Raw genomic sequence first — 21,074 nt, 5'->3', positions numbered from 1 at the left:
TCTTTTTATTAAATTGGACATACCTAGTTCCTGCAAGTCTTCTTTATATGTTTTAGCCTCCAGTCCCCTAATCATCTTTGTTGCTCTTCTCTGCACTTTTTCTAGAGTCTCCACATCTTTTTACATCATAGCAACTAAAACTGAATGCAGTATTCCAAGTGTGACCTTACCAAGGCATTATAAAATGGTATTAATACTTAACATGATCTTGATTCTATCCCGCTGTTTATGGAGCCTAGAACTGCGTTGGCTTTTTTGGCAGCTGTTGCACACTGCTGGCTCATATTTAAATGGTTGTCCACTAGGACTCCAAGATCCCTCTCAGAGTTACTACTATTGAGCACATATAGTGTACCTGTGCATTTTGGTTTTCTTGCCTAAATATAAAACCTTAATTTTTTTCACCATTGGAGCTCAGGGTTAAAGTATGTGATTCTTGATGCCCTCTGAGATTGGTGGTTTTCTTGCAGAGATTTTATTGTCAAAATCTAGCTAATATCAATGCTAGTGGGGTTACTAGTCTGGAAATGAAACTCTGCAAGAAAACCACCATGCTGAGAGATATAAACAAGGACCTCACAACGTTTAATGTTTTCTCCCTTGGTTGTATTGAAAAATCAGCTGATCATGGTTTTAGCAAAACTAAGCCCATCACTTTATCTGTCCAAAATGTTATTCTGTGATTGAAGTCATTTCATCCTCTTCGTATTCTTTTGCTTCAAAGTGACCAAAAACATATCAGAAACTTGTTTGATTTGCATGTGTCTATACTCACTATTGCACCTCACAATTTCATAGTTAATCCTGACTCAATAGTGGAGAATTTCATGTTATACAGGCAGTCCTTGACTTAAAACTGCAATTGAGCACAACATTTCTGTTGTTAAGTGAAACATCTGTTACATGAGTTTTGCCCCCTTTATGACCCTTCTTGTCACCATTGTTAGGAGTATCACTTCAGTTGTTAAGTTAATAACATCATTGTTAAGTGAATCTAGCTTCCCCATTGATTTTGCTTGTTGCAAAAAAACAATCACATGATCCCAGCAACAGTCAAAGATATGAACCATGCACCTGAGTTTTGATCCCATGATTATGGGAATTCTGCAAAGGTCATAACCAAAGGTGAAATGCTACTGGTTCAGACCTGTTCAGCTAAACTGGTAGCAGAAATACTAGCGGTTCACCCGAATCGGTAGTAAAAATAATGCTTTTCTGATGATCAGCTGTGACGCATGATTTATATTAGCTAGAAAGCAAGATTTCCTGCATGCATGTGTTCACATTGCTACCGAACCGGTAGCGAAGGTAAGTGGATTTCACCCCTGGTTGTAACTGTGAAAATTGGTCATAAGTCATCTTTTCCCAGTGCTGTTGTAACTCTAAACAATCACTAAACAAATGGTTTTAAGTCAAGGGCTATCTATGCTGTGAAATTCTCACTGTTGGCTGAGAATCATAGGAGATGTGATAAACTCGTCTAAACCCGCTTAGAGAACGTAAGTTTGAAGGAAGTTGATGTAATTATCCACTAAAATCTCCAACTTAGGTTTACTATGCAATGCGGTGCGGTCTAATTCACGTTCACCGTTGCTTCTGTTTTGTGCCAGATAGGAGAAATAATCATGCTGGAATTCTTTTATACGTTTGGTATATTGAGTGAGTTCCAAGTCCCTCATCTTTATTCAGCTAATGGCTTCTCCCACCCTCACCCCTCTGCTAGAGTTTGACATGTTTTGCCAAGCAATTATAAGTGCTCTGAGGTTCTGGGAAAAAGGAACCCCCTTGTCAGCCGAACTGCTCTTCTGATAGCTCTTTTGTGTCGGCTCTTGGTCAGTGCAAGCAAGGCATGCTAAGTTTGGTATTCAACAAACAGGATTCAGCCTCGATACATTTCTTCCAGCAAAAGATTGCGTTATCACTCTTGATTCCAGTGCAATCTGCTTTAAGATACCAAAGTGTGTCATAGAAAACAGACCTTTATTCCCAACAGCCTTGCCTAGTTTGTAGCCCGAGACGGGGGTTATTCTTTAGCTTGTTCTTCCAGTTTTCCCATTTGTATAGCTGATTTTCTTTTAGTTTACTAATCCATTCTTTCAATCTAATCTTAGGGAATTTCTCCATTTCCACCACCGGTGTTAAAGGAGAAATTCGTGGCATTAGTCGGTATCTCTCTTTATTCCATAATTCTACCATATTTTTTTTTTAAAAAAAGGGATTTTGAGTCCTCCTAGCAATTTTTTAAATATCTTTTTTAAACCAATATGTTTCTATGGGATCACCTATTTCCCTTAATTCTTTCAACTCTATATCCCTCCATATTAAATCTCAGTTGCTACTATAATATTTAGGACCACCTCTAATTGATTAGCTACCCAATAGTTTCTAATATTTGAAAGACCCAGTCTACCCTGTTTTATTTTGTTTGTTTGTTTGTTTGTTTGTTTGTCAAACATGTACAAGGTGACAGATATAAGCATGAACATAAACAAAGGAAGTAAATACAGATAAATAAATAAATAAGTAGGAAAGGGACGGTAGGCACGCTGTTTTCGTAGAATTGAGAGCTGGAATTTTTGACAGGGAAGCCTGGAAGCCCAGCTCAGTTGGAAGCGATGGGATTGAAGAACAATGGCTAGAAGTCAACTGAAATGGTACTTTTCTGCTGTAAATACATTCCTGGAAGTAATAGTAATAGCAGTAGTGTTGCAAGGGACCTTGGAAGTCACCTGATCCAACCCCCTGCGCTTGTAGGAGACCTATACTATGTCTGATACTATGTCTGCTGCATATGAGAAAAAGGAAGGCTTTTGAAGTGATAGTTAACCCTCTGGTCTAGCACTCTGTGGTCAAAGCATCTCAGGAGGAGAGGAGTAGGCGAAAGGGAAGGAGAGGGAAGTGGAGAAGAAGAGAGAGGAGGAGAGAAAAAGGGAGAAGAGGGAAGGGAAGTAGAGAAGGGAGAGGAGAAGAAGAGGGGAGTGGAGGGGAGGAGAAGGAAAAAGGGAAGTAGAGGGGAGAAAGGAAGAGAGGGAAGGAGAAGGGAAGACACAGAAAGAGATGGACCATCGTTGTAAAATGGGGTAGAAGGTGGTGTATATGAGAAAGGACTGAGCCATGCGTCCCTTAACCAATATTTTTTTTCTTACTTGATGGTTATATACCCCATATATCACAATGGAAGTTAATATATGTTATAATATGATGGATGTTGCATAATATATGTTATAATAAGATTGATGTTTTCACATATTTGCCTATATATTATTGCATATTTGTATGTGTGTGTTTGTGTGTGTGTGTGTATGTGTATATATTTGTGTTACAACCCCTGGTATGCCCAAATATGGGAGGGAGCTCACTACTTCCCCTTTCTGTCCTTTTGGCTCATTACAGAAGACTATCCAGGTAGAAAACCATATTTTTATTTTTAATGTTGCCTTTACTATGTTTGTGTTGTATTTGTGCTGATAAACAAATAAAGGGAGACTAGTATAGATCTATTTCAAGCTATTTAACTCTCATCAGCTAGCCATACTCTTACTGGGATTTGAACCTGGGCTGTATTACATATTAGGCAGAAGTCTTAGTCACTAAACCACAGGCTCTCCTCCTTATCAGCTGAGCCAGGGAAATAGGTATGTATTTGTGTTATACCCCTGGTATGCCCAAATATGGGAGGGAGCTCACTACTCCCCCTTTCTGTCCTTTCGGCTCATTACAGAAGACCATCCAGGCAGAAAACCATATTTTTATTTTTAATGTTGCCTTTGCTATGTTTGTGTTGTATTTGTGCTGATAAATAAATAATCAGCTGATAAGGAGGAGAGCCTGTGGCTTAGTGGCTAAGACTTCTGCCTAATATGTAATACAACCCAAGTTCAAATCCCAAATACACACACACACACACACACACACACACACACACACATGATTATAATGACGATGTTTATATGCTTGTATGTAGGGTTGTATGTTAATACCTTGGACATCTAGAGAGCACACTGCTCACCAGAGAAAGAAAATGTATGATATAAAACAATAAAATATTTTTTTTAAAAAAGTATCTCAGGAAAACGCAAGGCTGAAAACTTATTCTTTGTTTTAATTACACCTCGTTTAAACATGCCTGTTCTCAGTGACTCGGTACCTAATTTTCTATGGTAATTTCCCAACCATATTGCTATGTCACAAAGCTGATTTACCATGGTTATTTTAGGCAACAGCACTTAGGTTGCATTAAATATGATTAATGAATTAGTAAATTATTGACCTTGAACCTTAAAAAAGTCTACTTGCAGTTCAAACTACAGTATCTGTCTTTCTTCTGGATAGATCCCATGTTTCCCTTGCCTCTTTTCCCCAGGGAAAGTAGGGAATGTTGATTTATTTATAGTTTTAGAAAGCCATTTCATGATATGAAAATAAGTGATTTGGCAAGGAAAGCCCAATAAAACAGTTAATCCTATGCTGTAAAAACTGTACGCATCAAGCAGTCCTCGGCTTAGAACCACAGTTAAGCCCAAAATTTATGTTGCTAAGCGAAAGTTATTAAGTGAGTTTTGCCCCCATTTTATTTCTTGCCACAGTTGATAAGTGAATCACTGCAATTTTTAAGGTAGCAACCATGGTTAAGTGAATCCTCCCCCCCCCCATTGATTTTGCTTGTGAGAAGCTCACAAAAGGTGACCACATGACCCCGGGACATTACAACTGTCGTAAATATGAGGCAGTTGTCAAAAGCCAAATATTGGGGATATTGCAACAGTCACTAAGTGTGACAAACAGTCATAAATCACTTTTTTTCAGTTCTGTTTTAACTTTAAACGGTCACTTAAGAAATGGTTGTAAGTCAACCTGTATTTTATTAAATGTTAAAAGAGGTTTTAATGCTATAGCTTTGGGGAAAGGAGCTGAAAATGAAGGACTAACAGATAAGTGCGGATGTTAAAATGTACTTTCCCTCATTTCAAAATATACAGTAGAGGATCAAAAAAGCCAATGCCATTTGAGGAACAGGCTCTAGTGATTTTGACTTACCTGGACTATTTTGTAAACTGAAAAAAAAATGAATAAGAGATATTGTGCCATGTAATGCATGATTTTTGCTGCCAAGGAGAAGCAGTTGTACATACTGGGACATAATTGGTCATATTGTTATTGTATTATGGAAGCTTTTCAGCAAAGGACAATTGATTCCCCCTTCCACCATCTAAATCTTGAGTATAATGATGATGGGATAGGATGGGATGAAATCCAGCAGGTTCTGACAGGTTCTGGAGAACCAGTAGTGGAAATTTTGAGTAGTTCAGAGAACCGGCAAATACTACCTCTGGCTGGCCCCAGAGTGGGGAGGGAATGGGGATTTTGCAGTATCCTTTTCCTGGAGTGGGGTGGGAATGGAGATTATCCATCTATCTTGCCCTTAAATTAGGCAGTCCTGGGGTTACCCAGAATTTTGGACAATAGAACGTGTTTTGTCCTCCTTTTCGTTGTAAAACAGTTGGTCACCTTAAGGTAAGGGATACAGGCTGGCTGTCAAATTTGCAAATACAGGTTTAATAATAAGTCATACTCTTTTTCTTCCATTATTACACTTGGCCTAATCTTCCTCTATTCCATCTTTCTCTGTTGAGTTGTATGAATTCCTGCTGTTTAGTAGTTATAGACATACTGCTAAAATGGGAAACTCATTGCAACATTTCCTGTTTTACATGGGATTCTATCAGTATTGGTGGACAGTTGGCATTTAATTTAAAATGAAATGCAAACATGCACGCACACACCAACACGTTTCAAATATTTTATGCAACAGCGTGTAGCGGCTTGCCTTTACTGCTGGGAGCCCTGGATATAATCTTAATGTTGGCATTTTGTCTCCTAGTAACGGGATAAAGTTCTTCTAATGAGCTGTAGTTGTACAGTTAAATTAGTAGTTTCAGTAACCGGGACTTCAATATTAACACTGAAGATTTTATTAACTTCTGCGCTGTTTAATGCTATTGATCATGCTAGCTTTTTTAATAAAAGGAAACCAAAAATATCAGGCTTCACCCTGCAGAAAGCAATGAATGGTTCCATGTAGATTTTTTGGGTAATGATTCAGAAATGAATCACATCTTCCTTTTCCCAAGACATTTAACCTATAGCCATGGGGATTTCTTCGGGTGTCAAATTCATCAAGCAGTAGCAGTCTGCTTCTGCTTAGTGTTTTTCAAGTTGAGTCAAAGATGGCATCAAAACTCTGTATGTATCTGACCTTAATCTAAACAAACTGAACTCGCAGTGATTTGCAACAACGGAAAATCACCAGTTTTCTGAGATTTTTCCTGTTAATGTACTTGCTTGTGTTTCTAGTGTGTAAGCTTAAAATGTCATTATCTGAAAAAATACATCTCCACATGCGTGTTATATATTCTCTCCCTCTTTCTCCTTCCTTCCTTCCCTCTCTCTCATATAAACTGTTACTTTTTTTTCGCCCCGCAGGGATACCAAGGTATGGTTGATGGGGGTGAGAATATTGCTGAAGTTACATGGGAGAGTGTTTCAAGTATCCTCCAAGTGGTAGGTACCGAATTAAGGAGAATGTTAATACAGATGTTTACCTGATAATATACTAAATCCGTGATGGTGAGCCTAAGGCATGCGTGCCAGAGGTGGCACATAGAGCCCTCTGTGGGCATGTGCGCTGTTGTCAGCTGCCCCTCCGGCTTCCTTCGTGCACATGCATGCTGAGCAGCTGGTCTTCACGCCAAGACCAGCTGGCATTCGCGTGCTGGAACCCGGAAGAGAGGAGCTGGCTGGTGTACATGTATGTGACAGAATCCGCTGCATACGCACCGACCAGCTGCTCTCTTTCAGGTTCTGGCACTACAGTGCACGCCTGCGCACTCTAGTTTTGGCACATGGTGCCAAGAAGGTTAACTATCACTGTACTAAATCATCCATAAAAGACTGAAGCTAGAGCTCAAATAATGTACATATTTGAATGATCAAGAACACTTATTGATTCAAAGGTGTTTTTCAAAAGGCAACTGGACAGTTTTTTCCTTGAGGTAGAAGGAGAAGACATTTCACTTCTCATTCAGGAAGCTTCAAAAATACATCTCCCCCTCCTCCTCCTTCCCCTCCTCCTCTTCCTTCTTCTCCTCCTCATTCTCCTTCCTCCCCTCCTTCTCCTCCTCCTAAACCTTCTCCCCTCCTTCTCCTTCCACCCCTCCTCCTCCTTCCACAAACCCTTCTTCTTCCTCCCCTCCCACTCCCCTCCTTCTTCTCCTTCCTCTTCTCCTCTTCTTCCTTATTCTCCTCCCCCTTACCCTTCTCTCCTCCTTCTCCTTCCTCCCCTCCCCCTCCTCTCCTTCTTCTCCTCCCCTTCTCCTTCTCTTCCTCCTTCTTCTCCTCCCTTAACCTTCTCCCCTCTTCCTCCTCCTCCTCCTTACCCTTCTCCCCTTCTCCTACTACTCCTCCCCCTTACTCTTCTCCCCTCCACCCACTCCTTCTTCTCCTTCCCCTTCCCCTCCTCCCCTTTTCCTCCTTTTCCTCCCCCATCCTCCTCCAATAAACCAGTCCAGTTACCCTTTGGAAACACACCTTTGAAACAACTATGGTCATAGACATTAAGGCTTTCTGACATTATTGTTTTCTATTGCTCTCCAATTTTTCCAGTGTCCTTGCAACAGGAGTTATACACCAAGTGTAGAATCTGGTGTGTTTTCATTCTGCTTTTCGTTTGTCTGGTTATCAGACCTTTTACAAAACTTTGTTACGCTGGGATTCTTTAAGAATTGCTGTTGGGTTAAGGATGCTGCTCTTCAGCGTCAGTTCCATGGCCCTTTTCGACCTACTGAGGAATCAGTACAACATCTTGAAAAGCGACAACATTTTCAACTTACATAACAATTTTCTTTTGTGCTGGTATAGTGTTCAGTTAATTATAGACCATCAAATTGGTGTTGACTCTTAGTGACCACATCAGTGGTGGGACCACCACTGGTTCGGCCGTAACGGTAGTGGTTTGGCGGCCTGGGTCACTGGAACCGGCAGCGACCCAGGCCCGCCACGCCCCCGAACTTGTTTTCTGGGTGGCGCCTTAGGTGCTGCCATCTTGTTTTTCACTTCTGCACAGGCGCAAAACAATTTTTATTGCCCTGCGCATGCAGCGTGCATCAAGTGCGCATGAAACGCACCAATGAACAAACCAGAAGTAGTGCCTACTGGAACCCAGCCCGGACCACATGGTTAGTTTTTCTCCATGATGATTTGTCCCTCAGGTCTTCCAACAGTGCAAAGAAATTTTATTTTGCCTCTATGGACAGGTGACAGCACAATACCTGTGATTAAGCATTTGCTAAAAGGAAATGAAATATTACAATCATACACAACACAGATTCTCTGTTTCACAAGATTTGGCCAGCACCCAAATTTCCTCCTGCCTCCTATTATAATCTTACTGTGTTTACACGTCTACAGGGCATTCTCAGGGTGTGGAGGAAGAGAACAATAAATTCAACAAAGTTGGGAAAGTGGAGCAGTGGCAGATATTTTCATTTTTGAAAATAGGAATTCCATGTAGCTTTGTAAGACACATGTGACATAGATTAAGATGTCTGCCATGCCAGGCAGTTGTAAGAGTTGTACTTTCTGCATCTTTGGAGGGAGGAAGCTAGCTGTGAAAGGCAGTCACACAAAAGTTGTAAGCAACTTTTATTATTTGCCTATCATTAGTAACCCAGGGATGCAGTGCCTCAGTGGCTAAGACGGTGAGTTTGTCGATCAGAAAAGTCAGCAGTTCGGCAGTGCGAATCCCTATTGCCGCGTAACAGAGTGAGCTCCTGTTACTTGTCCCAGCTTCTGTCAACCTAGCAGTTCAAAAGCATGTAAAAATGCAAATAGAAAAAAATGGGAACCACTTTTGGTGGGAAGGTAACAGCATTCTGTGAACCTTCAGTGTTTAGTCATGCCGGCCACATGACCACAGAGACGTCTTTGGACAGCACTGGCTCTTTGGCTTTGGAGCAGAGATTAGTACCGCCCCCTAGAGTCAGGAATGACTAGCACATATGTGCGAGGGGAACCTTTACCTTTGCCTATCATTAGTAATATAAAGGGATTTCCCCCCCTATTCCAATGGGCCCTGATTATTGCTTATGGGTGATTTATGGCCACTGAAATGAGATCATTTTTTCTCAGCTGAACTTTTCCTTCTGTTTTTTAGGGGGGGACTGTTATTGGCAGTGCTCGCTGTAAAGCTTTCCGGACTCGCGAAGGTCGCTTGAAAGCGGCCTGCAATCTAGTGAAGCGTGGAATCACAAACCTTTGTGTGATTGGGGGAGATGGCAGCTTAACCGGTGCTAATATCTTTCGGGAAGAGTGGAGTGGCCTGTTGGAGGAGTTGGCAAGAAATGGTAAGTTATCTGGTTGCTGTCAAAGCACTGAATCACCATTGCATGCCACAAGAACTAGGTATTGCTCAACTTACAACTAGTTGTTTAGCAACTGTTTGGAATTATAATGGACTTACCTGGGGAGGGGGGCACTTACAACCTGGATTTGAAATTCTGATGGTCTCATGCCCCACACTCCTGATCACATGACTAGTTGCTTGGCAACTGGACTGCAGCCATTTGCGGGGTCCTGCAGTCACCTGACCCCATTCCATGGTGGTTTTCCTGAAAACTGGCATTTACTTTAGGTTTTTTGGCAAAACCACACCTACGTATAACAAGCCATTGTTAACGATCCTTGCATCCATTGCTTAACCATCACTACAAAAAAAAAGATTGTGAAATCAGATTGGCCCTGCGGCTGACTTCTTTATAGCCATCATGAGTCATGATTGTGATGGTTCCTTTATGGTTGCAATTAAAAGACTACCTGTATTTTCCATACTGTTACTTCATTTCCCAAGGTGCTGGCATTGTCCAATCATGAGAATGTAAGCAGTGGTTTCCAAACTCCACATTTTCTACCCAAGTTGTGACAAAAAGCAATTTAAACTAATCGCAGCTGCAATATCTAGTTAGTGTAGATTAGAACAAGCTCAGATATCCTAAGTAGGTTCCATCCTTGGTGGTTGGAGATGTGACTCAAATGCAGAAGATCCCAAAATCAGTTCGTTTGGAATTCAGGCATGTTCTAAGCCTAGAAAACCGAGGCAACGGATAAGGCAGAAGGAATGAAACATTTGGACTCTGGAAGCATCCACATGGAAAGCTCTGAGCCATCATCCTGTGCCAGATTGCTTTTCATAATCCTTCACATATTGAATAATCTTTTAGTCTTTTGATATTGCACGAATACGAGGTCATAGCAGCATGACAGGGTGAAACTACTAGCTTTGCAGATGTCATTATAACAAACAATAGGGTTGAAAGGAACTTTAAATTTCTTCTAGTTCAACCCCCTGCTCAGTTAGAGACCCTACCCAATTTCATACGAATGATTTTCCAATCTCTTCTTTTAAAAAAGCCCCCAGTTGTGGAGCACCCACAACTTCTGGGGGCAAGCCATTACATTGATTAATTGTTCTAACTGTGTATATAAAGCTATGTGAGATTGAGCAATTGTATTCATTTTTCCAAATACTTGGTGCCTATCACGCAGGGAGATTCGCAAATAAGATCCCAACACTGTTGGGCATAGAGTTACTACTGTATGTTAAGAGCCAATGTAACTGCAAACTTACGTGTTTTCTAGTGTTGGTAATTTTTATTACATCAGTTTTCTTTTGGTCTTTTAGTTGTTTAGTTTACAGGCCACAACCACATTTCCAGAGATTATCTCCTGCTTGGGTATTTTTATCAGTTTTGTTAGTTCTGAGTTTCAGCTATCTTGCTGACCTCATTTCTCTACATAGTTCCTTTGTCTGCAACATTATGAGTTCATTCTGGTCTTTAATTCTACGTCTTATTAATTTTTCCTCTCACCCTCCATTCATGTGCTGAAATGCTTCATAGCATTTCAATTGCACTGGAAATAATTAGTGGTTGCTCTGTCTCTGTCTCTCTGTCTCTGTCTCTGTCTCTGTCTCTGTCTCTGTCTCTGTCTCTGTCTCTCTCTCTCTCTCTCTCTCTCTCTCTCTCTCTCTCTCTCTCTCTCTCTCTCTCTCTCCATCTAGCTATTTATCTGTATCTAGCTTTCTAGTTATCTATCATTGTCCTATCTATCTATCTATCTATCTATCTATCTATCTATCTATCTATCATCTATCTATCTATCTCTGCATCTATCTGTCTGTCTGTCTGTATCTAGCTATCTAGTTATCTATCATTGTCATCTAACTATCCTCTATCTATCTATCTATCATCTATCTATCTATCTATCTATCTATCTATCTATCTATCTATCTATCTATCTATCTATCTATCTATCTATCTATCTATCTATCCTGTCTGTCTGTCTGTCTATCTATCTATCTATCTATCTATCTATCTATCTATCTATCTATCTATCATCTATCTATCTATCTATCTATCTATCTATCTATCTATCTATCTATCTATCTATCCTGTCTGTCTGTCTGTCTCTGTCTCTGTCTGTCTGTATCTAGCTATCTATCATTGTCATCTGTCTGTCTCTATCATATTTTAGAACTTCCCATCTTCTTCACAGAGGGAGTCTGTGCTTTTAAATGCTCATTAAATTAATGTATGTAGTTTATAAACTGTAACTCCAGTATGAACCACAGACATAGGTGCTTCAAATGGGTTGCTCTTGTCAGAACAGCATGCTCTTTGTCCCTGAATTGCCTGACAGAAGGCATATCCAGTGAACTCTGCCAGCATTGTCTTGATGTCCTGCTTTTGTTTGCTTTTATGAATGAATAGATTCATTGATAATGAAGCATGTCTTGCAAATGAAGCAAGAAAACAAGTTCCCAACATTGTGCTAAAATACTGTGTACTGTGCTCGTAACATGATCACTTTTATTTACTCAACTCCTATGATTTGCTTTTCTGATATTGCTACTTAGGTACTTCACAGTCACTTCAAATTTCTTTTATTTACCTTTTTCATGTATCTCCCTGCAATATTTTCTTCATCCATTGATAAACGATCTATCACTCACCCTGGTGAATAGATACAGAGCTTTGACTTTTATCTCTCTCCCTTTTCACTCTCCCTTACCCCATTATTGTTTTTCAGTCGATTGCCAAGTCTGATCACTCCCAACATTGCACAAAAACACCTTTTCTATCCTTCACTGACCCATGCTTTTCTCATTTGTTGTAGTCTTCTTCTCTCTTGGCTTCTGTTGTCATTCGTTTCTAATTCCACTCTGTTCCCGTCTTCTTGTTCTTCTGATTACTTGTGTCAACCACTTTATTTCATGTAGTTCATCCCCAACATCTTATCTGTGAAGTCTTTGGCTGAACTAGTCTCCCCCACCCTTCATTTGTTAGCCAAATAAAGTCAGTGTACCTGTTCCATTTATCCCTGCCTTCACTTCCTTTTTTTTTTTGTTGTTGTTGCTCTTTATTCCCATGTGAGATCTGGACGACTATTAAGTTTCCTGTTACAGATACTCTCCTTTTATACCAATAACAAATTGAAGCTGCACAAAGACGGATTAATTTAGATTGTTTCACTGATATAGAGGTAGACCTAAAGGACCCCTTTCATTTCATATATTTTATGAGCCGATTCCTTTTTTTTTTTTTTTGAGTGAAAATAATCACCTGCTAGGAGAACAGGGAAAAATATAAATAGGCCAAGAAGATGAATTAGGGGTGGCACTTTTATCCTTTGGAAGATTTGCTAGGCCTCATCAATATCAGAACTCTTCAGTTTGGAGAAGGATGGAGAGCACAACATGTACTGGCTACTTTTCTTGTTATTTTTAGCTGACTTCTATTTTTAGGATGAATGTTAAGAAATGGGGAAACTGAACTCTGATACTGGAACCATCACAAACATATCTAACATTCACAGCCAGCAAAATGTCTCAAAGCTTGAAATTGTCCAGATGCTAGAGACTTTTTTTTCCCCTTTCATATTTTCGCATTTTATTTCTTATTTCTGTAAGCGATGATATTCCACACCAAGAAATCTATTGCAGTAGTTGAGTTCCAAACAGGCATGTGCAAGATCTCACCCTGTGAAAAGGGAAAGTAAAGTTGACAGAAAGTTTTTCTTTCCTTTTCTCTCTCTTTCTCTCTCTCTCTCTCTCTCTCTTTGCTAAGCTTCCTGTTTGCCTGTCAGTTATGAAAATGGCAGTTCTGAAAACGCCCTCTATTTGTGGTAAGAAAAATGACTACGAAGATGAATTCTGAACCAGCCTTACACTACTGATTGCGCAAGCTCTCTTGTCCTTCAGCTCTTCAGCTTACAGGAATATTTTTCCTCTCTGAAAACTGTGCTCTTTTTGGTGAAGCTGGCATTCAGAACCGAAAGAACTTGTTATCATCTTTAGACTTCAGAAAATATTTCCTTGTGAATGGAACCGTGAGAAATATCCATGATTTGCCATTTCTTGGTTAACATTGCAAGGGAGAAGGGGGTATGTAGAAGTGGCTCAGACCCACCATCTGGGCCATTCTTGGTAAAAGCTTAACTACTTTCACTTTAAACATGAATAATAGGGTAAAATGCGCAGAGTCCTACTGATAAGTCTAAAATGGTTTTTACTGAACATCACAGCAGAAAAACCTATCCATATGGATGTGAATCCATATGACAGCATCTTTCATACAATCAGTCCATTGGTCCACCTACACCAATTATCTTCCTCCTTATCCTTGTCCTTGTCTTCGTCCTCCTTCTTCCTCCTAATAGGCAATGGTTGTCCACAGTGGTGAAATTCAATTTTTTTTTATTACTGGTTCTGGTGGGCATGGCAGGGCAAGGATCCTGCAAAATCTCCATTCCCACCCCACTCCAGGGTAAGGATACTGCAAAATCCCCATTCCCTCCCCACTCCAGGGAAAGGATATTGTAAAATCCCTATTCCCTCCCCACTCCAGGGCAAGGATACTGCAAAATCCCCATTCCCTCCCCACTCCAGGGAAAGGATATTGTAAAATCCCCATTCCCTCCCCACTCCAGGGAAAGGATACTGCAAAATCCCCATTCCCTCCCCACTCCAGGGAAAGGATATTGTAAAATCCCCATTCCCTCCCCACTCCAGGGAAAGGATACTGCAAAATCCCCATTCCCTCCCCACTCCAGGGCAAGGATACTGCAAAATCCCCATTCCCTCCCCACTCCAGGGAAAGGATATTGTAAAATCCCCATTCCCTCCCCACTCCAGGGCAAGGATACTGCAAAATCTCCATTCCCTTCCCATTTTTGGAGGAAGAATATTACAAAAACTCAATTCACACCCCACTCTGGGACCACCCAGAGGTGGTATTTGCAGGTTCTTCAAAGTACTCAAAATTTCTGCTACCGGTTCTCCAGAACCTGTCAGAACCTGCTGAATTTTACCTTTGGTTGTCCAAAGTTGAAGAGAGGGCTTATTCAAATCTGCTACCTGAACTTTTCCACACCCATGTGTGTGTGTGGGAAAATACGGCTTCTCAGACATTCCAGAAAGTATCCAATGAGGTTAGTATTCATGGCGTCCAGTCTATTTTTTTCATCCTTCCTAAAACAGCCAAAAGGAAATTACTATGCACAGCATGTAGTTTATTTTCTGAATGAAAGATGTAATTTACTTGCCTCTTTTCATATCATGTCCTTCTACGATTATACAATGCTAAAGTGATATTTATGTATACCTTGAGACTGTAAGATCGTCCTAAAGTTCTCTCTAAGGCTGAAAGGGAAGGGATGTTTCTTGGATACTTCTGGATGTATTATTACTTCTTTTTCTTTGTCTTTTCTTTTTGATCAGGTGAGATTGAAGAAGACGCTGTGAAGAACTATGCTTACCTCAACATTGTGGGAATGGTTGGTTCCATTGACAATGATTTCTGTGGGACAGACATGACCATTGGCACAGATTCTGCCCTGCACAGAATCATTGAAGTGGTGGATGCCATCATGACTACTGCTCAAAGGTATTTGGTTCACTGGAAAAATGTCAGAAAGTTTGGGATGACCTATAGAAAATTTAAGTAAAAGCTTAACTTAAATACTCCATACTTTTAAGAATTACATTGAAATACACCCAAACCTCATCAATCTTCTGCTAAAATTCCAAGGTAATAATCATATATCACATTGTCTGTGTTATATTTTATGACCAAGAGAAGAACGAATGTATTTTTCAGAGTATAAGATGCACCTTTTCCCCCTTACAAGAAGGTGGAAATGTGGTGTGTCTTATACACCAAATGTAGCCATTTTGGGCATCCTGAAGCCCCACCCCCGCATCCTATTTTTTAAAAAAATGGGAGAAAAATGGGCCAATTTTTTTGCAAAAACTGAGGCATTTTTGTCTTCCCCCAGTCCCCAGAAGCATTCTGCAGGCTTCAGCAGGGCTGGGGGGAGGCAAAAATGCCCCCATTTTTGCCTTTCCCCAGCCCTGCTGATCTGCAGAGTGCTCCTGGGGGCCAGGGAGGACGAAAACATTTTTTTCTTACTTACCTCTTCAAAATCCTGGTGTGTCTTTTCCATCCGGGCATCTTATACTCTGAAAAATGCGGTAATTTCAATGTCAAGATGGACTTGTTCCTGAAAATAATATTCCTGCTTCATACTTTAGAAAACTGTGAAACTATGGCTTTGAGTCTTTTCCTGCCTTCAGTGGCCATCAAAACTTACCTTGCTGTAGACAAGTCATACATAAAAGTTGTATTCGTAGATTGCACTAAGCCAAAAGATAATTTGCTGATTTAGTATAACAACTTATAGGAATTAATTCATTTTGGTTTATAAACCATGGTATGTAGTTAGGTGTGAACAGCCTTCAGCAAGTCTGTTAACCATTTTCCATGGTTAAGCAAATTTTTAGCTTAGTTTGATATATGAATCCAGATTCTGATGGCCTTTTCCCACACATTTTCTTCCAGAGAGAGGACAATTTCCTGTTTCTTTCACTTTTTAGCAAACCAATTGATACGGATCCCTTCAGGAAGAGTTGTCATAGCTGAAGAACTTCTACAGTTCTCAGTCTTTTCTGGAAGATATAATGCACATTAACATTTTTAATTATAACCCATGCTGCAATAATAATTTGTACTGCTGTTTATCGTAGCATACTTTTTGATTCAGCTTCTGAGCAGCTCTGTCCTCCATATGGACAGCAAAAATCTTCTCTTTTCCCACCCCTGCCCCATCATGCCTTTGGAAGCATGTATTTCCTTTTTTAGAGCTAACAATGGCTTATTGTACTTCAAAAGACTGAATTGTGATTAGTCTAACCTGACATTTTTTGCAATAACAACACAGCTAAGTTTTAAAAAGGTACCAAAAGCCAAAATAAATGAAAAAAAAAGATGCTTTATTTCCAATACATTTCAAGGTATGTTTCCCTGACCTAGGAAAATTCTTCTTTTGTTTCAGATGCTTCAAAAATAACTGCATCAAAATGCTATATAGATAGTCTTTGACTTTCAACAGTTTACTTAGTGACTGACTATTCCAAGTTACAACAGCAAAAGTGACTTTTGACAGTTCTTCACACATATGACTATTGCATTTCTCATGGTCACATGATGAAAATTCAGACACTTGGGAACTGACTCATATTTATGACAGTTGCAATGTCCTGGGGTCATGGGATCACCTTTTGTGACTTTCTGACAAGCAAAGTCAATGGAAACCAGATTCACGTAACTAACTTAACAACTGCAGTGAATCACTTAACAACTGTGGCAAGAAAAGTCATACAATTCATTTAACAAATATCTCACTTAGTAACAAAAATTAGTCTCAATTGTGGTCATAAGGTGAGGACTACCTGTGTAGAAATGTATTCTTGAGAAAAACGCTCTGTTTTTTAAACTTTTTCTTAAGATAGTTGATTTTATTCTTTCATTTGTGTCTTCCATTAAGAGACATTTATATTTAGGAATTTACTTCATACTTGATATCATGATAGGTGCTACAGCTGGTATTACTGTTTTTTTAAAAACATTAAATGTTTACCAATCAAGCAGATGCCCTTCCAAACTTTTTTTTTTACCTTGAAATCTTTAAAAGCTAAATGGGAGGATTTGTTATCTGGAAAAAAAATACTCTGTGTGTGTGTGTGTGTGTGTGTGTGTGTGTGTAAGACACCCCTAACGGCCCTTGGTGTGTGTGTGTGTGTGTGTGTGTGTGTGTATCTGTGTGAGTGTGTTCCAGCATAACTCTGGAACGCCTGGGCCACTGAAATGAAAAGGAATGAATTATATCTATAGTGTCAAATCACAGTACTTTTGACAATGATAGTGTGCATTTTGGATTCAAGTTCATGAGTGTGTGTGTGTGTGTGTGTATTCCAGCTTTGCTTTGACTTGACACTATAGATCAGTGATGGTGAACCTATGGCACGCGTGCCACAAGTGTCACACGGAGCCATTTGTCAGGGCACGCAAGGCGCTGCCCTGTCAGCTGGCCAGTGTGCATGCGCGCACTGGCCAGCTGAGTTCACCTTTTTAAAAGCTATTTTTCGCCTTCCCCAGGCTCCAGAGGCTTTATAGCAGCCTGGGGAGGGCGAAAAGAGCCTCCCCCGCCCCCCCAGAGGCTTCAGGGACCGTCCGGAGGCTTCCCTGCGCCTTTGGAGCGCTTAAAACGACCCTCTGAGGAACCCAGAAGTCACTTCCGGTTTGCTCGGAGGGTGGTTTTAAGTGTTCCGAAGCCTTCAGGAAAGCCTCCAGACTGTTCCTGAAGCTTTCGGAGGGCCTCCGGGGGGGGCAGGGGGGCTCTTTTCGCCCTCCCCAGGCTCCTATAAAGCCTCTGGAGCCTGGGGAGAGCAAAAAAAGCATGTAAAAATGGGGGGTCGCGCATTGTGCATATATGCGCACTGGGGGGGTTGCGCATTGCATTATGGGTGTGGCACGCCCACACATGACCCCCCTGCGCTCCCCCCACTTGTGGCACGCGAGCCAAAAAAGGTTCGCCATTGCTGCTATAGATATAATTCATTCCTTTTCCTGTCTAACACAGTATTAGCATAAATAAATACCCAGGCAATGCCGGGTTATCAAATAATTAATCATAAACATCCCCTGGGAATTTTACCATGACTTTAATATAAAGTCTGCCTTCCATGCTACCTTCTTTGAAAGGAATTTTAAAGGCAAATATCCCTTTTCGCTAATTGAACGAAAACTAGTAAAAAAAGAAAAAAAAATCCGGAATGTTTTTCTGCCCAATGCAAACTCGGGCTTCCTTCCTTGCAGTTCAAACCTCCCCCTCCTCCCCAAAAATGCTTTGTTAGGCAAGCCAAAGCAGCACTGTAGTTTATCACCTAATCTTCATGATGTTCCACCATGGCTTAGCGCATCATTCAATCTGAGCTTTTGTATACATTCTGTTGCCGCCAAAGAGCTGGAAGCAGCTCTTTGGAAGTTGGCAACCTTCGACTGGCTACGGAAGGATGGAAAATAAGTCCTGGGAGGCAGGCATAAATTCCTAGCAACAGCAGCTGAGCCCTTTCAACACTTTCACTGGCATTTGTCACATCGTTAGAGAGGTGTTGTAATAGGAACACGGCATGCAAATATATGGCAGGGGAAGGAAGAATGAGGGCTCTTCTTTTCTAGTGCTTCTATTGTCTGTTGCATAGTTCTATAAGCCAATAAGAAGAAACATGTTTGAGAAAATTTGTGTAAATCTTCTTTGATTTCCCATTGCATCCATAACTGAAAGGTACCATGTTTTCCTGAAAATAAGATCCAGCCAGAAAATAAGTCCTAGCAGGATTTTTCAGGATGCTTGTAATATAAGCCCTACCCCCAAAATAAGGCCCGGTCAGCCAGATGAAAGCATTTGAGTGCCATCTTCTCAAAAGTAAGACTTAAACAGCAGGGGTGGGGTGCTGCTGGCATTACTGCCGGTTCAGCGCGCACAAAATGTATGTGCAAATGCACTCTGTGGGTGTGCATTTGCACATAAATATGTCTGCACATGCACAAAACAAAAATTAAATTTCTGCAATGAAAATTATTCTGTGCACAGGCAGAATGGTGCCGCCATAGGAGAACTGGTTCGGGGGCGTGGCAGGCCTGGGTCACTGCTGGTTCCAGTGACCCAGGCTGCCAGTGGTCTGAACCAATAGAAACCCAACATTGCTACACAGAAAATAAATCCTAATGCATCTTTTGGAGCAAAAATTAATATAAGACCTAGTCTTATTTTCAGGGAAACAGGGTTGTAGCAAATGTGAAGGCTAATTTGTAAATGATGTATTTTCTTTAAACTCCATAATTATGGAGAAATGAGAAGAAGAAGAAAAAACTTGGGTATTTTTAAATAAAATGTTACAAGTAATCCTCGATTTACAGCAGTTCATTTGGTGACTGTTCGATGTTACAACGGCACTGAAAAAAGTGACTTATGACCACTTTCACACTTATGACCATTGTAGTATCCCCATGGTCCTGTAATCAAAGTTCAGATACTTGGCAACTGGTTCATATTTATGACGGTTGCCATGTCCCCGGGTCATGTGATCAACTTTTGCGACCTCTTAAGAAAAGTCAATGGGGAAGCCAGATTCACTTAACAACCACGCTACCAACTGAACAATTGTAATGATTCAATTAACAGTGGTGGCAAGAAAGGTCGTAAAATGGGGCAAGACTCATGTCTCACTTAACAACATAAATTTGGCACTCAATTGTGGTCGTAAGTCAAGTGCTACCTGTATACTTTGCTGGCAGCTAGATTATGAATTAAGGAAAGATCATCTGAAGGAAGATGAGAAAGAATAAAAAAATAAACAAAACAAATAACAAATAAGCATTGGACTCATCCACTTAATGCTAAACCCACGATTTCTATGTTTGAATAGCATCTTACTGTTTGTTTTGTTTGTTGATCTATCTTGTGATTTCTGTAGCCATCAGAGAACCTTCGTCCTGGAAGTGATGGGAAGGCACTGTGGGTACGTATCTCCAAGATAAACCACTTTTAGTAAAGCATTGTTTATATATATATATTTATTCAGACAAACACAAACACACAACACATATAACATAAAAGCCTCTTCAACTACACATAGTATGTCGCTTGGTTACAAAGTCTTTCTATGTCCTTTCCGTAGTCATCACTTGAATTTTATCAAAATTCACATGTTGACAATCAAGATATCTTTGTATACATTGTTATTATGCTTCCTCCTATTCTAAGTCATTCTATCATTTTAGCATTGATAACATTCTCTAATAATTTCCAATTCCATGTTTTTTCCATTATTAGTATCATCGATCTAATATACATGTACACAAATTGTTATAATTATTAAACATCCATTAAGCCTAGCTATTATTACATCCTTTCAACATAAGGCATATTAAATTTGAAGTAAATTTATATCGTGACATTTTATTACATCATCCTGAAATCATCCAATGATATTACATTTTTATATTCTATTCTATATAGAATTGTTTATCTTTTATAAAAAGTCTTTTCAACATCATCTCCATGATCCTCACTTACAGTTTGTATAAGATTTCATATTATCAATCTAGTATATATAAATGCTTTGTTATCATTATTAATCATTTATTTGACTGGCTATTATTATGTTGTACATATCAGTCAAAATTTAACTCATCAATCTAATATACTTGTATACAAATTGATAAAATGATATAATTATTAAAATCCATTAAGCCTAGCTATTGTTACATCCTTTCAACATAAGGCGTATTAAATTTAAAGTAAATTTATGACATTTTATTACATCATCCTGAAATCATCCAATGATATTACATCTTTATATTCTATTCTACATAAAATTGTTTATCTTTTATAAAAAGGCTTTTCAACATCATCTCCATGATCCTCACTTACAGTTTGTATAAGATTTCATATTATCAATCTAGTATATATAAATGCTTTGTTATCATTATTAATCATTTATTTGACTGGCTATTATTATGTTGTACATATCAGTCAAAATTTAACTCATCAGTCTAATATACTTGTATACAAATTGATAAAATGATATAATTATTAAAATCCATTAAGCCTAGCTATTG

The 21,074-nt window shown here is 39.7% G+C and overlaps 1 protein-coding gene across 2 annotated transcripts in view; it reads left to right on the top strand.

Moving 5' to 3' along the window:
* Nucleotides 1–21,074, top strand: part of PFKP (phosphofructokinase, platelet) — a 93,794-nt gene that overhangs the window by 25,267 nt on the left and 47,453 nt on the right. For both annotated transcript variants that reach the window (XM_081970907.1, XM_081970906.1), the window contains exons 3-6: nt 6,484–6,561; nt 9,212–9,401; nt 14,831–14,996; nt 19,928–19,972. In XM_081970907.1, the coding sequence (XP_081827033.1) occupies nt 6,484–6,561; nt 9,212–9,401; nt 14,831–14,996; nt 19,928–19,972 (479 nt within the window). The remainder of the gene's footprint in view (nt 1–6,483; nt 6,562–9,211; nt 9,402–14,830; nt 14,997–19,927; nt 19,973–21,074) is intronic.

This window comes from Natrix helvetica (assembly GCF_964273705.1).
Source record: "Natrix helvetica genome assembly, chromosome: Z".
Taxonomy (NCBI): Eukaryota; Metazoa; Chordata; class Lepidosauria; order Squamata; family Natricidae; genus Natrix; species Natrix helvetica.
The sequence above is the reverse complement of the archived record's forward strand: the minus strand, read 5'-3'. Positions and strand labels throughout refer to the sequence as shown.